Consider the following 15,101-nt stretch of genomic DNA (forward strand, 5'->3'; position numbering starts at 1 on the left):
CACATACAGGGTTTGTGCAGGCCAGACGGGGGTCTCAGGAGAGCCCCAAGCGGGAAAGTGTCACTTGCCACAAGTCCTAACTCTCTTCATCAGACATCACCTGGCTGCAGAGGTCTTTCTGCCTCTCTCTGGTGGAAATCGAAGCACCCACATCTGCCCGCAGAGACAGACCTCCTGCTGCCAGGGCAGGGCCACCTGGCCTGAGTTGGTGCAGAGAAGCGACCCCCGCAGGCTGGAGCATCTGCTTTCGGGCTCTCTCAAAAGACAGTAGACATCTGGAAGGAGAGGTTTGGATTCAGAGACAGCTGGTGGTCCAGGGGTGCGCTGGTTCTGGCCAGGGCTCTCCCTCAACCCTTCCTTTGCCTCCTACCCATCCCCCACCCCCAAACGGCTGTCACTGTCCACAGAACCCAGGGCTCACCTAGTAGAGCACATCCTCAAAATCGAGCTGCAGGTAGCAGAGCAGGCGGGGTGGCAGGGGCAGGCGGGGCAGGGCGTGGGGCAGGCAACCTGCCAGGTGGGAGCGGAGCGCACAGCGGCTCAGATGCTGCAGCGATCTGGGCTGCCTCGCCAAGGCGAAGAGGGAGGAGTAGAAACGCTGGTGCTTCTGGGGGCAGAAGGAGGGGCTTAGCGAGGGGCAGCCTTGGACAAGTGGCACCCACTCCTCCTTACAGGGGTGGGCTGGTGACTAGCAGGGTGTCTATGGGAACCTCTCAGAAACAGTGTATGCTTTGGGTGTTCACTCCCTGAGTTCTCTTCTCTTGGGACATGAGCAGGTCGACGGGTAATTTCTGTGTGGGACTGAGGGGGCTGCCCTTTAGGGGGTGGGAGTCTCCAGGGAGTCAGGCTGAGTGATTCTGTGTTCAGCGTCCTGGAATCTGACCTGCAGAGTTTCAGGTGGTACCAGGCCCATAGCCTCCTCGGGAAGCCGCATGCCACTGTAGGTGTTCATCAGGACTTCGATGGTCCGTGGGGACGTGCACCAGCGCTCCAGCACCTGGAGGAGGCAGAGACGCATCGGATCCCCAGCCAGTCCATGCAGGGTGACCAGAAAGCTCTAGAACAGCTCTGGTGGGTTGAATTTTGTCTCCCATAAGATGTACTGAAGTCCTAACCCCTGGTACCTATGAATGGGACCTTATTTGGAAATAGGGTCTTTGTAGATGTAATCAAGTTAAAATGAGGCCATTAGGGTGGGCCCTAATTCAATATGACTTGTGTCCTTGTAAGAAGAGAAAACAGGCACAGACACATACACAGAGAAGGACATGTGACAACAACGGCAGATATTGGAGTGATGTGTGTACGAGCCAAAGAACACCAAGGAGTGCAGGAAACCACCAGAAGCTAAAAGAGAGGCAGGAAACAGATTCTCCCTCAAAGCTTCCAGAAGGAACCAGCCCTGCCAACACCTGGCTTGTGAACTTCCAGCCTGTAAAGGAGCGAATCTCTATTGCTTTGAGCCACCCTGTTTGTGGTGCTTTGTTGTGGCAGCCCCAGGAAACCAGTACAACAGCTGGCATTTCTATTGTGCTTAACTTATGCCAGACACCTTCCCTAGCACCTTACTTGTATGAACTCTTAATCCTCATCCCTACAAGGTATGAACTGTTATTAACCCAATTTCACAGCCAAGGGAAACTGAGGCACAGAGAAGTCAAATAACTTGCCCAAGTTGTAGTTCCCACAGTCCAGGCCTGGCAGCATGGCTTGCCCTTAGGCACTACATCATCCTACTCTCCCGTCTGGCTCGACAAGGCTCTGTGCTGGATTTTCTGCTGGCTACAAAGGGGTCCCTGGCCTATGGTTGGAGCTCCTGAGCAGATAAAAAGATCCATCACTGTATAAAACAGAATCTGCCCGATACCAAGTGAGGGCTGGAGACAGCTACAAGAGGGAGGGAGGGGAGGGGAGCTGGGTGGTCAGGGAGGGACTCACAGAAGGGGGCTTGGGCTCTGAAGGCAAGAGAACTCAGGGGCCAGGAGGGCATTCAGGGTCAAGGACTGCCTGTGGCAGCAGTGGGGGGTTTGGTAGGAACAAAGGTGGGATCTGGTTGGAGCCAGATTCGTTCCGTTTCTTCATTCAGCAAACATTTACTGGGGGACTACTAAGTGCCAAGCCTGGGGATCCAGCAGTGAGGAAGATAGACAAGGTCCTCGTCATCTGGGAGCTACAATTTCAGTGGGAAAACAATAGACGCGTAAGTCATTACTTACTGATCTGCTCGGCAATGAAAAATAAGCCGGATCAGGGGACTGCATGGTTGGAGAGGGCATCATCCTAGATGGAGAGGCCAAGAAAGGTCTCTGAGGTGGCAGCCTGAGGCGGTGGAATGGCCCGTGAAGGGAGCATCTGCGTGGTCAGAAAGGCAGCCGCCAGCCCAACAGACACTGGTGCCCTGATGCCCACCTATGCCTGCCCTCGGTACCTGTAAGCATTCTCGTGCTTCCTCCATCCGTCTCTGATGGATCTCTAACTACAGACAGTGGCCACAGAGCCTTTGTAAGATCTGAAAACAGCTAAATACCATCTCCCAGGCAGCCTTCCTATACATAACCCACACACACCCCAAACCCACACAATTGCATGTGACATCAGGGGCATTAAAACCTGTGCCTGCTGAGGAGAAGGTACCCTTCTGCCTGGCCTGGCAGGTAGTGGGAGCAGGTGGAAGGCCAGGCCTTGGGAGGGGCGGGCCCCCTGGAAGGCATTTTACACGCCCAGGCCCCCTGCTTCTTGACCTGCATCTGAGCAGTTCTCACCAGAGCCAGGCCAGCTCAGCGTGGTGGGGGGGAGGCTTCTTTACCTCACTCCTCCCAGACCAAGGAGAGAACAGGCTGGTTCTGTCTGACTTTCCTTTCTACCTGCTCCTCCTGCCAGCCCCTCAGGCCAGCCCCGTTTATGCCCTCCTCTGCACCCTGTGCAAGCGCTCACCCTGCCCAACATGCCCGCTCCTTTCTCCTCCCTCTCCCCAAAAGCCTCCTACCCAAGTCCCACCTCCTCTGGAAGCCAGTGCAGCTATTCCGGCCCACTGCTCTCTGCCGTGTCTAAGGACAGCTCATAGTGGGTAGCAGCTTACCAAGGGCTGTCTCGTGCATTAACTTTAGAACACTAGCCAACAAGGACTGAGCCCTGTCCAAACGCTTTATATGTATTAACTCTACTTCTCACACTAACCCTATGAAGAAGGCATACTGTTATAGCCCCATTTTACAAATGAGAAAACAGAGGCCCAGAGAGATTAAGCAATTTGCCAAGGGTTGCACAGGAAGCGTGCCTGGCTCCAGAGCCTGCACTCTTAGTTACCACTGACCTCAGAGGTTACTGAGGGAGTTGAGGGAACCCACATAACAGGCAACACCCTCAGGACAGTGTCCTATGTGGAGTCAGGGCTGCACTTGCTCCTACTGTTCCCTAGTCTTCTGCAGCTTTTCATCCCTGTTAGGGAGACGCTGTAGCCCAAGCAAGGAACTTGGGGCTCAAAGAATTTCAGTGACTTGCCTGCAGGCACACGAGCAGGCATCAAAGCTGGATCCTGGACCCAGGTCTCCTGGGCACCAAGTCCGATGTCATGGCTCCTAGAGAACTGGCCGGGGCTGGCATCTCACCGCAGACAGCTGTGGAGGCCTCTTTGCAGGGAGGACAGGAACCCCAGCCAAGGCCGGAGGGCTTGCAGATTGTGGAAAGGGACAAATGGGGCACCTTGCTCTGCTGGCCCCGTGGTTCCAGAGACAGGCTGAAGGGTGGAGCAGGGCTGTAGGGCGGCTGGTGGGGTCCTGGGAAATGTGTTTGCAGCTTGGAGTCCTCCTCCCTCCCCGCCCAGAGGGGAAATCATTAGCTGTCAGAGCTGCCTTCAGATTACAGGGAATTGCTTGTCTCCTAATTATCTGGTGTTAATAGGAGATTAATTAGTGTTAATTGTTGATTTTCTTGTATTTTCCCAAAGGGGAGACCAATCTGCCGAACTGAACTCTCGGGCTGTTTAATTATTTGGTCTTGCTTAGGAATCCAGACAGATGCTTCTAGGTTTGTGAGCAAAGAGGAGAGGTAGGGACAGAAGGGGTGGACCCAGGATGGGCGGGGCTGGGGAGGACTAGCCCCTAGGTGGGGCCAGAGGGGACCTGCCTCCGCCAGCTGCCCTCTCAGAAGACAGCTGCAGTTCTGACCCATCTCCGACCCATCTCTTAGGAGAATGATGTTCCCATCCCAGGCCCAGTGCCCTTGACATCATCTAGTTGAACCCACTTAGGGGAAATTAATATAAAGTGAGATATAAATTGAAAACTGACAGTGAAAGGCGTTTTCACAGGCACCAGGACTGTGGCAGCTGGTCTGGGGGACGTGTGAACTTCTAAGCTCTCAGAAAGTGGGACCGCATCTGTTTGTAGATGTTCAGCGGACCTTGAGCCTTGTGAAACAGCCCATGCTTTTCCCTGGGGGAAACGGATCCTCTCCTGTGTGTGTCCAGGGTGTCCCTCACTGAACTGGTCCTACTGCCAGCTGGAGCTTCCTCAAATGCTATTTTCATCAGCTCCCTGCCCTGATGAAGATCCTTTAGCAACTCCCTGCCGCCCACGTCAGCCCTGACTCCTTCTGTCTTTTTGGATCCTTTATAATCTGGCCCCACTGCCCTCAGTGCACCTTTACACACATACATGCACACACAGGGTATACACGTGCACATGCGTGCACGAACACACGCACATACGCACACCATGTATACACGTGCCCACATGCATGTATACGCATGCACACATGTGCATGCACACACACATTTCCTGCTGTGCTGTATCTTCTCCTTTACCCCATTTGGGCTTTGCTTACTTGTTGAATGAAAGACAGAGAGAAGGAACTAATCTATGTGCACAAGTGTTCTGGGCCACATTCCAAAGCAAGCTGAAGCACAGGTCTAGGTCTACCTGTCCCCTCACCATGGTGGCCCTCTTGCTGCCTTCAGCCCCCGTACCTTGGGGAGGGCCCCCGGCCAGACGCGGACGGCACCATGGTTGAGCAGAGCCCGCACCACATGCTCGGGGCTCTGGGCCAGGGCTGCAGCTGGGCCCTGCAGAGCACAGTGCAGGGCCGTGTGTCCCCCATAGTCCATGGCATTGACACTGACGCCACAGGACAGGAGCAGCTCCACGACAGCAGCATGGCCATGGCGACAGGCCAGGTGCAGGGGCCGCCTCTTGTCCTGGTCAGCAGCATCGGCATCTGCTCCAGCTGAGAGCAGCAAGCGGCACAGCTGGAGGCAGCGGGCGGTGGTGGCCTCAGCGTCGGCAGGGGACTGGCAGCGGGTGTCACAGGCAGCCAGCAGTGGGGTCCAACCTTCTGCATCACGGGCATCGGGGCACGCCCCACGTCTTAGAAGCAGGTCTGCCAGCTCCACGTGGCCAAGCCGGGCGGCCACGTGCAAAGGAGTCTCCTCTTCTTCCTCGGACCGACCATCCACTTTCGCCCCAAACCTCAGGAGCAGCTCCGCACACCTAGTAAGGGCAAGATGGCGATGGGGAGGAAAACAGGCATAGATCGCTTGCGTTCCTGCAGGTCTGAGCAAAGCGAACATGGCAGGGAGCCTTGGGTGGCTCTCAGTTCTGTCTCCCTCCACCTTCCGGACCGCCTGTCACTGGTCATCCTTGCAACATTTTGCAGGATCAACAGTGTTCTCTTTTAAAGTCCAAATAGTTTCTGTTGCAATGGTCCACCAAATCCTCAGTGGGAATAAAAGTCACAAGCAGTTATCACTCAGAACAGGCCCCCTTCTAAGGGCTTTATGGGCATTAATAATTTAGTCCTCACAGCACTCCTGTGGTAGGTGCTCTGATGAGTCTCACATCACAGATGAGGAAACTGAGGCTCTGGGGCTTGAGGATCGCACGCAAATTTGCACAGCTAGTGAATGGAGGAACTGGTGTTGGGGTCCAGGGGCGGCAGGGCAGTTGGAGGGCTCTGCCTGCTGGGACTAGAGGAGCGACTGGGGACACGGAGCCCAGCGGGGGGCACAGAGGGACAGGGGGGCAGTGAGACGAAGAACAAGACCAAAACTGGCCAAGCAGACTTGCTCCAAGCTGGCCCTCACAGAAGGCTGCACATAACTGTAGGAAGTGCGGGGAGTCACAGTAATGTGTGCCCCAACCTTCGAGGCAAAGGGGACTTAGCTTCTTTGAGCTCCAGTTTCCTCATGTGTAGAATAGGGACAATTAATGATACCTTGACCTCATGGGGTTGTTGTGAGCAGCACGTGAGATAAGGCCTGAAAGGCTGTCATTGTAAGAGCTCAAAAATGGCAGCAACTGGCAGAGGAGTGTGTGGTATAGAAGGGGATGGATCATGGGGCTCATTAGATTATCCCATCTACCTCTCAGTATGTTTGAATTGTTCCAGAATAATTTTTAAATACATTTGTTTATTCAAGAAAGGAAGGAAGGATTGTCTTTGGTGTGATCTCAGAGAGGCTGGCAGGAACATGGTCAGAACTGAACACGTGGGATTGTATGGAAGGAACCCTACTGTCCAGTGGTAGCCACTGCCCACATGTGGCTATTAAGCATTTGTCAGCTGTCTGGTCCTAACTGAGATGTGCTCTAAGTGTTAAATACATTCCAATTTTGAAGACTTAGTACAAAAAAAGTATGTAAAATACCTCAATTTTTATATTGATTACATGAAGAAATGATAACATTATGGATATATTGTATTACATAAAATATATTATTATAATTAATTACACCCATTTCACAGATACTTGTATACCCATGTTCACAGCAGCATTCTGCACAATAGTCAAAACGTGGAAGCAACCCAGTATCCATCAACAGATTGATGGATAAACAAAATGTGATATCAGGCCGGGCGCGGTGGCTCACGCCTGTAATCCTAGCACTCTGGGAGGCCGAGGTGGGCGGATCGTTTGAGCTCAGGAGTTCGAGACCAGCCTGGGCAAGAGCGAGACCCCATCTCTACTAAAAATAGAAAGAAATTATATGGACAGCTAAAACTATATATAGAAAAAATTAGCTGGGCATGGTGGTGCATGCCTGTAGTCCCAGCTACTCGGGAGGCTGAGGCAGGAGGATCGCTTGAGCCCAGGAGTTTGAGGTTGCTGTGAGCTAGGCTGACGCCACGGCACTCACTCTAGCCTGGGCAACAGAGTGAGACTCTGTCTCAAAAAAAAAAACAAAAAAAACAAAATGTGATATCTACATACAATGGGATATTAATCAGCCTTAAACAGGAAGGGAATTCTGACACATGCTACAATATGAATGAACCCTAAGTGGAATAAACCAGCCACAAATGGACAAATACTGTATGATTCCACTTATAAGAGGTCCCTAGAGTAGTCAAATTCATAGAGACAGAAAGTAGAATAGTGGTTGCAGGGGCTTGTGGGAGGGGGAGAGTTAATGTTTGATGGGTGCAAAGTTTTAGTTTGGGATGAAGAAAAAGTTTTGAAATGGATGGTGGTGATGGTTATACAACAATGTGAATGTACTTAATGCCACTAAAGTGTAAACTTAATAAGGGGTAAAATGGTAAATTTTGTGTGTATTTTAATGCAATTTTAAAAATTAATTTTACATGTTTCTTTTCTTTTCTTTTCTTTTCTTTTTTTTAGAGACAGGGTCTCACTAGTGCAGTGGCCTGATCACAGCTCACTGTAACCTTGAATTTCTGGGCCCATGCGATTTTCCTGTCTCAGCCTCTCGAGTAGCTGGGACTACAGGTGTACACCACCACACTCAGCTAATTTTTAAAAACTTTTCTGTAGAGACAGGATCTCACTCTATTGCCCAGGCTGGTCTCAAACTCCTGGCCTCAAGTGATCCTCCCTTCTTGGCCTCCCAAAGTGCTGGGATTATAAGCATGAGCCATTGCACCCAGCCTCTTTCATTTTTTGTTAGGGCTACTAGAAAATTCTAACTTGTATATGTGGCTCACTTTAGATTCCTGTTAGACCATGCTAGTATTGAACACATCTTCAACCATGATGTGATTAAGTCCATGGAATCCTCTGGAAGCTGATGAGGCTAGCAAGAGGGAGAGCGTCCAGGAAAGGGAAACCCAAGGATCAATAATTTTGCATCATTCAGGGGAGAGAGGCAAAACCCAGTGGGGGTGCAGTCAGGAGGGAGAGAGCCTCTGTTGTCTGCAGACTTAGTGCACAGGTTGCTGAGGCTGCCTTTGCCTGGATTCCACGTTCACCAAAATACCATAAGTGGGGACTTATCTTCTCAGGTTCCTTATACATAGATCATAGTTATTTAGGCCAACAGTGAACAACACCTTGACACATTTGAGTGTATCCATCAGCTTCTTGTGAGTTTGGTTAGTGACAGTCCCTTGAACCCATTTATCTGAGGGTACCCTGCCAATAAGGAGATGCCAGACCTGCCTGGCTGAGAACCAGGCCCTGCCCACAGGGACCACAGCAGGCCCCAACTTGGGCCCCTGCCCTCTGCAGCCTGGCAGGATCCCCGGAGGGCAGGACCATGACTCAGTTGCTGTCTACTTAGCACAGTGCCTGGCACATAGGCTGAGCTCAGAAAACATTAACACTTTTAGCAACACCAGCTCCCCATAATGGATGCCAACACAGGCCATCATCTGGGCCCCTGCCACAGCCTTCCTCTACCCCAAGAAACCACAAAACGGTCCAAAGGCCAGGCCACTGCAAAGGTCATGGGGCCAATGGTTGGATGGCTTGGGAATTGCACCCTGACCCCCACCCCAAGCCAGGACTGTGCTACCCCAGCCCACGGAGCCTGCCGGCCCCAATGTGCTCCCTCACCCTCCCTGGGAAGGCCCCTTTTCCTCCCCTCAGAGTGGAACCGGGGGTTGAGGTGAGGGATCACTCACTCAAGGGTGCCAGGCCCCCGACAGAGATGCAAGGGGCGTTTCCCATCCTGGTCAGGGATGTTGGGGTCGGCTCCTGCCACCAGCAGCACGTGGACGCAGGCTGTGTGGCCCTCAGCACAGGCCTCATGCAGGGCAGTGCGGCCCCCAGGGGCACTGTCCGGCCTCGCCCGCCGCCTCAGCAGCAGCCGCAGAACTTCTGTGTGGCCACGGCTGGCTGCCACGTGCAGTGGGGTGGTCAGCTCCTCTTCGTATGTCAGAGACCAGAGTCCTAGGGAGAGGGGGACACAGGCCTCAGATCCGGAGGGGAGGCAAAGCGCTGCCAGCCAAAGGGTGCGCCGGGCGGAGGCAGGAAGAGGGAGCCGGAGCTCCGCTGCAGCCGCCCCTCTCCCGCTCAGTAACCCCGTGCCCCGGGCCCATACTCAGAGCACGGATGTTGAAGCGGAAATCCCTCCATCGCTCTGGGTCGCTGGTATCAAAGACAGAATCAGGAGCCAGGCCGGTACTGGAGTCCGCCAGGATGCGGGAGACAGAGCCCACATCCCCGGCCAGCACCGCCTGCCAGAAGGCGAGGGCAGGTCCCGAGGCCGTGCGGGTGACGATGGGTCCCGGGCCAGCCTCAGGGTGCTCCTCAGCCCCTCTGCTGGGCTTCTCCACCAGCCTGGCACAGAGGGTGTGTCTGTCACCGGGGGACTCTCCCTGTCCCCTGCATTCTTCTGGGGACCAGCTCATGAGCATGTGGGAAGGGGGAGGGGTGGGAGGAAGAGCGGGAGCCGCCAAAGACAGAGGGAGAGAAGGGAAACCCAGGCAGATGGAGGCAGAGGGTCCCTGTGTCCTGAGCTCTGAGCCTGATCTGGCCACGCGTTCAGCAGGAGCTATTCTGGGCTCCGCATGACTTCGTTCCTGGGCCAAGGTTTAGGATCTTGGGCACGCTTTGGGGTGAGGGAGAAACAGCCAGGGACATCTCCTTTTCCTGAAGCTCTTGGGACCTCTGTACTTGAGGTGCTCAGCCCAGCCCCCACTCTCAGGCCACCCAGCTGCCCCTCACCCCTCTGGTGGCTGCTCCAGCGAGGCTCCGCGGCCCGGCTCTCCAGCAGCAGGTCAGCTGTGCTGTTGGGGGGAAACAGCTCCTGCAACCTCACCAGGTCCCCGGTGTAGAGGGCGTTCTGCAGGGCCATGTCACGGCAGAGCAGTGGTGATGGCCGAGGAGTCCCCAGGGCTGGACAGGACTGGGGCCCCCAGACCCGGCAGGCAGGGGCTGAGGGGAGGCAGCCCAGGTGGTGCTCCCAGGGTGGAGGGGACTTCCTTCCCCTAGGCATGGCTAGTTTCTGGGGGAGAAAGCCAAAGCCGCAGGACTCGGGGCAATGCTTGGGGCAATCAGCTGGTGGACTGGGCTGGTGGGCGCTGGGCCCCAGCCGGGTGGGGCTCAATGTGGGAGGAGCAGGAGGACACACACAGGCCAAGCCATAAATAGCCCCGACTGGCCTGGCTGTCAGCACCCAGGAATGGAACTCTCAGGCTGGGAGGGGGAACTGGGGAGGCCTGGAGAACAGAGCGAGGCTTGAGTCCTCCAACCCCGGAGGTAAAAGGGACCACCTAGGGGTGCTGGCGAATCTGGCCAGTCTGTCATCTCACAGGTAAAGGGAAATGTAGCCCAGAGAAGGGAAGCGATTTGTCCAAGGTCACACAGATAACCTGTTGCAGAGCTGGGGTAGAACCCGGGATCTCAAGCGCTTTGTTGCCTATCGCCTGCTTCACAAATCAGCCTCCTGCGGCCTGCGCTCGGAACCCACAGGGAGGGCCTGTGCCTGTCAGATAATGTTTCCTGCCCTCCCAAATGTCATTGGTTAGCCCTGCACCTTCCCACTCCCAAATCCAAGGGAGGGGTTCACGGCAGTGACAAACATTGGAGGCTACCCCCACCGTGTGAGGCACCCCCCAGGGAGTCTTCTCCAGAACACAGATTTCTGCCCAGGGAATAGGGCTCCCCCCACAGGGAGCAACAGAAACGCCCCACGCCCATTCTGGGTGCTGATCCCCCTCTACCCATCCTGGGTGTTGACCCCCCACACCCATCCTGTGTACTGACCCCCCCACACACCCATCCTGGGTACTGACCCCCCTCACACCCATCCTGTGTACTGACCTCCTCACACTCATCGTGGGTACTGACCCCCCCATGCTCATCCTTGGTGCTGACCCCCCACACACCTATCGTGGGTACTGACCTCCCCACACACCCATACTGGGTACTGACCCCCCCACACACCCATACTGGGTACTGACCCCCCTCGCACCCATCCTGTGTACTGACCTCCTCACACTCATCGTGGGTACTGACCCCCCCATGCTCATCCTTGGTGCTGACCCCCCACACACCTATCGTGGGTACTGACCTCCCCACACTCATCCTGTGTACTGACCCCCCCCCACACCCATTCTGTGTACTGACCCCCCACACACCCACACTGGGTACTGACCTCCTCACACTCATCGTGGGTACTGACCCCCCCCATGCTCATCCTTGGTGCTGACCCCTCCACACACCCATACTGGGTACTGATCCCCCCACATCCATGCTGTGTACTGACCCCCCCACACACCCATCCTGGGTACTGACCCCCCCCACACCCATCCTAGGTACTGAGCCCCCCCACACTCATCCTGGGTACTGACCCCCCCCACACACCCATCCTGGGTACTGACCTCCCCACACTCATCCTGTGTACTGACCCCCCCACACACCCATCCTGGGTACTGATCTCCCCACACTCATCCTGGATACTAACCCCCCCACACACCCATCCTGGGTGCTGATCCCCCTCTACCCATCCTGGGTACTGGTCCCCTCCACGCCCATCGTGGGTGTTGACACCTCCTTGCTCATCCTGGGTGCTGACCCGCTCCTGCCCACCCTGCATAGTGACACCTCCATTTTCTTGGATGACCGCTGGATCTCCCATATGGCATCTCTACCCTGTCATGGTTAGATGGGTTTTAGCTGGAGAGTGAGGAAGAAGTGCCTCTGCCTCCTCAGGCAAGCCAGGATGAGACTGCTGTCTTTGCGGGAATAAAAAGAAAAAAGGGGAGAAAGAAAATGTACGACCAGGCAGGGCTCGGCTCAGACCCACCACTCCCATGGCGGCTGGGGTGCTCCAGCCCAAGCAGTCGCGCCTCTCTGGCTCACACTGGCTTTTTTAAAAGAATTTTAATCAATTGCTTTTAAAAAAAATTATTTTTAATTGATGAATAATAATTGTATATATTTATGGGGTACAACATGGTATTTCGATACGTTTACTCTATGTAATGATCAAATTACCTTATCCATCACCTTAAACATTATCATTTCTTTGTGGTAAGAACATTTAAAATCCTGTTTTAGCTATCTTGAAGTGCACATTATTATCAACTGCAGTCACCGTGCTGTGCAGTGATCACCAGGACCTGGTCCTCCTGTCTCACTGTAGCATGGACCCACTGACCAACGTCTCCCCTTTCCCCATCCACCGCCCCCACCCCCAGCCCCTGGTGACCACCTTCCACTGTCTGCGTCTATGAGTTGGACTTTCTGGATTCCGCGTATGAGTGACATCATGCAGTATGGGTCTCTCTGTGCCTGGCTTATTTCACTTAACATAATGTCCTCTAGGTTCACCCGTGTTGTCGCAAATGACAGAACTTCCTGTTTTGGAAGGCTGAATAGTAATCCATTATGTAGATATACCTCACTTTTTTTTTAGCCTTTCAATTTTTATTACTCAATAAAAGCTTCTTTTTTTAATTTAGCTTCCTGACTCTGTGCCGTGCCTTCAACAATTCCACGACTTTCTGCTCCTCAATAGGGAAAGCACACTTGACCCTGTCACAGACACAAGTGGCACATGTGGAACCACCAGAGCCCTGCTGGCATGTTTTTCCATTTTAGACACCCTATGAGAACTTTAGGTCCCACAGAATGAATGCCCAGAGTCTTCCTGGGCATGTGCCACCTGCAGATGTTGGTGCTGTTCCAACCTCCCTGGTATAAAGGCAAACACTCCTATTAGCAGGGGCTAGGACAGCCCAGGTTTGTTAGAGGCTGTAGGAAAGCCCAGGACTGTATGTCAAACGCTGGACTGTTCTGAGGGCCTCTGGACAGTGTCCCTGGAAGAGGCTCTACCTCATTTTCTGTGTCCATTTTTCTCCTGATGGACACTTAGGTTGCTTCCATGTCTTGGCTTTGTGCATAGCGCTGCAATGAACATGGGAGCGCAGACGTCTCTTCCACATATTTTTTTTTTTTTTGAGACAGAGTCTCACTCTGTTGCCTGGGCTAGAGTGAGTGCCGTGGCGTCAGCCTAGCTCACAGCAACCTCAAACTCCAGGGCTCAAGCAATTCTCCTGCCTCAGCCTCCCGAGTAGCTGGGACTACAGGCATGCGCCACCATGCCCGGCTAATTTTTTCTATATATATTTTTAGTTGTCCAGATAATTTCCTTCTATTTTTAGTAGAGACGGGGTCTCGCTCTTGCTCAGGCTGGTCTCGAACTCCTGAGCTCAAACGATCCACCTGCCTCGGCCTCCCAGAGTGCTAGGATTACAGGCGTGAGCCACCGTGCCCGGCCTCTTCCACATATTGACTTCAATTCCTCTGGGTATGTACCCCGTAGTGGGATTTCTGGCTCATAAGGTAATTCTAATTTTAGTTTTCTAAGGAACCTCCGTACTATTTTCCAAAATGGCTGTACTAATTTCCAATACCACCAAAGTGCACAGAGTTCTCTTTTCTCTGTATCCTTGTCAATGCTTGTCTTTCGTCTTTGTGACAACAGCCATTCTACCAGGTGTGAGGTGATCTCTCATTGTAGTTTTAATTTACATTTCTATGATTAGAGATGTTAGCATTTTTCATATATATTATATATCGAGCATTTATATGTCTTCTTTTGAGAAATGTCTATTCAGGTTCTCTGCTCATTTTTAAATAGGATTATTTATTTTCTTGTTATTGAGTAGTTTGAGTCCTTATATATTTTAGATATTAGTCCCTTATCAGATGTTTGATTTGCAAATATTTTCTCCCAATCTGTGGGTTGCTTCTTCCCTCTATTAATCATTTCCTTTGCTGTGCAGAAGTTTTTTAGTTTGATGCAATCCCATTTGTCTATTTTTGCTGGGCTTTTGGGGTCATATCCAAGAAATCTCTGCCAGACCAATGTCATGGAGCTTTCCCCCATGTTTTCTTCCAGTAGTTTTCTAGTTGCAAGTCTTGTACTGGCTCTTGCTGCCTGGGGACACGCCTTGACCTTTATCCACACACTCTGTACAGTGTCCATGGGTCTGCCTTTCCCCAGAGAACTCTGGGGTTCCCCAGCCCTTGGTGGCATGATTGCCCCTGCTCCCCAAGTGCCTTGACCCCACCCACCTGAACTATTCTTTTTCCAGCAGGGGGCAACCCACGGCTGGACTCCTCCCCAGGGGCGAGAGGCTGTGTCCCATCTAGCCCTGAAGTATAGGCTGTAGGTCAGACAGAGGACAAAGCGCAGAGCTGGGGTGGACAGGTGCCAAGTTGGGGGGGGGTCTTTGGAAGAAAGAGGGGAAGACCACTCAGAGGAGGTGTTGGGTCTACCAACAGCCCTGGCCCTGGCCACAAAGCCCCTCCACTTCCCCACACCCTTGCAGAGCTCCCCGAACCCTCCCCACCCCAGCACCCTCACTCCTTGACTGCCCAGACACTTCTGCTAGAAAACCGAAGCCTAGAGTAGAAGGGATCTTAGGGATCAGCTGGTCCAACCTCTTCTCACTACGCAGGTAAGGAAACTGAGGCCCAGGGAAGGGAAAAGCACTATGCAGACCACACAGGCAGCTAGTGCCAAGGGGCTAGGACCGGGGACGGTTCCAGACTCTGCCTTTTTCTGTCTATGCTGACTGTGGACCTTTCTTCTCCCCTCTCTCCTCTTTCCTTCTCTCCTTCTTTTCGTAGTTTTTCTCATTTAAATACCTTGAGGAGGAAGAGAGCTGGGAACCAAGACAGGACAATGACGAGGCGATGGAGACACCGAGGTGGGGGCTGAGCACAGGGATCTGGGAGCCAGAGCGGGAGACGGCGGTGAGCTAGCAAGGGCCAGGGTCCGGGAGAAAGAGGTGGGGGCCAGACGGTGCCGGACATGGTAGGGGGGGGGCGCAGAGGGAGGGCATAGACACGGACATGGGCAGACAAGAGTGTCCCTGAGCCACCTGGGCATTTATGCCTCTGCCCCCGG

The 15,101-nt window shown here is 53.5% G+C and overlaps 1 protein-coding gene across 3 annotated transcripts; it reads right to left on the reverse strand.

The window, feature by feature from the left end:
- Positions 1 to 421: 421 nt before the first annotated feature.
- Positions 422 to 10,261, reverse strand: ASB10 (ankyrin repeat and SOCS box containing 10). Of its 3 annotated transcripts, none has more exons than XM_069462343.1 (5): positions 9,905 to 10,261; positions 8,860 to 9,127; positions 4,967 to 5,486; positions 884 to 997; positions 422 to 607 (listed from the first exon to the last, which is right to left on the reverse strand). In XM_069462343.1, exons 1-5 carry the CDS (start codon positions 10,173 to 10,175, stop codon positions 422 to 424), a joined length of 1,359 nt encoding a protein of 452 aa, XP_069318444.1. In that variant the 5' UTR covers positions 10,176 to 10,261. The 3 variants fall into 3 exon arrangements, with proteins under 3 accessions (XP_069318444.1, XP_069318443.1, XP_069318446.1); XM_069462342.1 differs by lacking the exon at positions 9,905 to 10,261 and adding an exon at positions 9,279 to 9,706; XM_069462345.1 differs by lacking the exons at positions 884 to 997; positions 9,905 to 10,261 and adding an exon at positions 9,279 to 9,847.
- Positions 10,262 to 15,101: the final 4,840 nt, after the last annotated feature.

Source organism: Eulemur rufifrons, chromosome 29 (assembly GCF_041146395.1).
Source record: "Eulemur rufifrons isolate Redbay chromosome 29, OSU_ERuf_1, whole genome shotgun sequence".
Taxonomy (NCBI): domain Eukaryota; kingdom Metazoa; phylum Chordata; class Mammalia; order Primates; family Lemuridae; genus Eulemur; species Eulemur rufifrons.

What these genes read in the sequence shown, in the direction of transcription:
- ASB10 (XM_069462342.1), bottom strand. Translation starts at nt 9,594, where the DNA reads ATGCTCATGAGCTGGTCCCCAGAAGAATGCAGGGGACAGGGAGAGTCC. An exon ending in CTTCAACATCCGTGCTCTGA is followed by an intron (nt 9,128 to 9,278) that starts GTATGGGCCCGG and finishes CCCTCTCCCTAG; the next exon opens with GACTCTGGTCTCTGACATAC. An exon ending in CGGGGGCCTGGCACCCTTGA is followed by an intron (nt 5,487 to 8,859) that starts GTGAGTGATCCC and finishes TGCCCTTACTAG; the next exon opens with GTGTGCGGAGCTGCTCCTGA.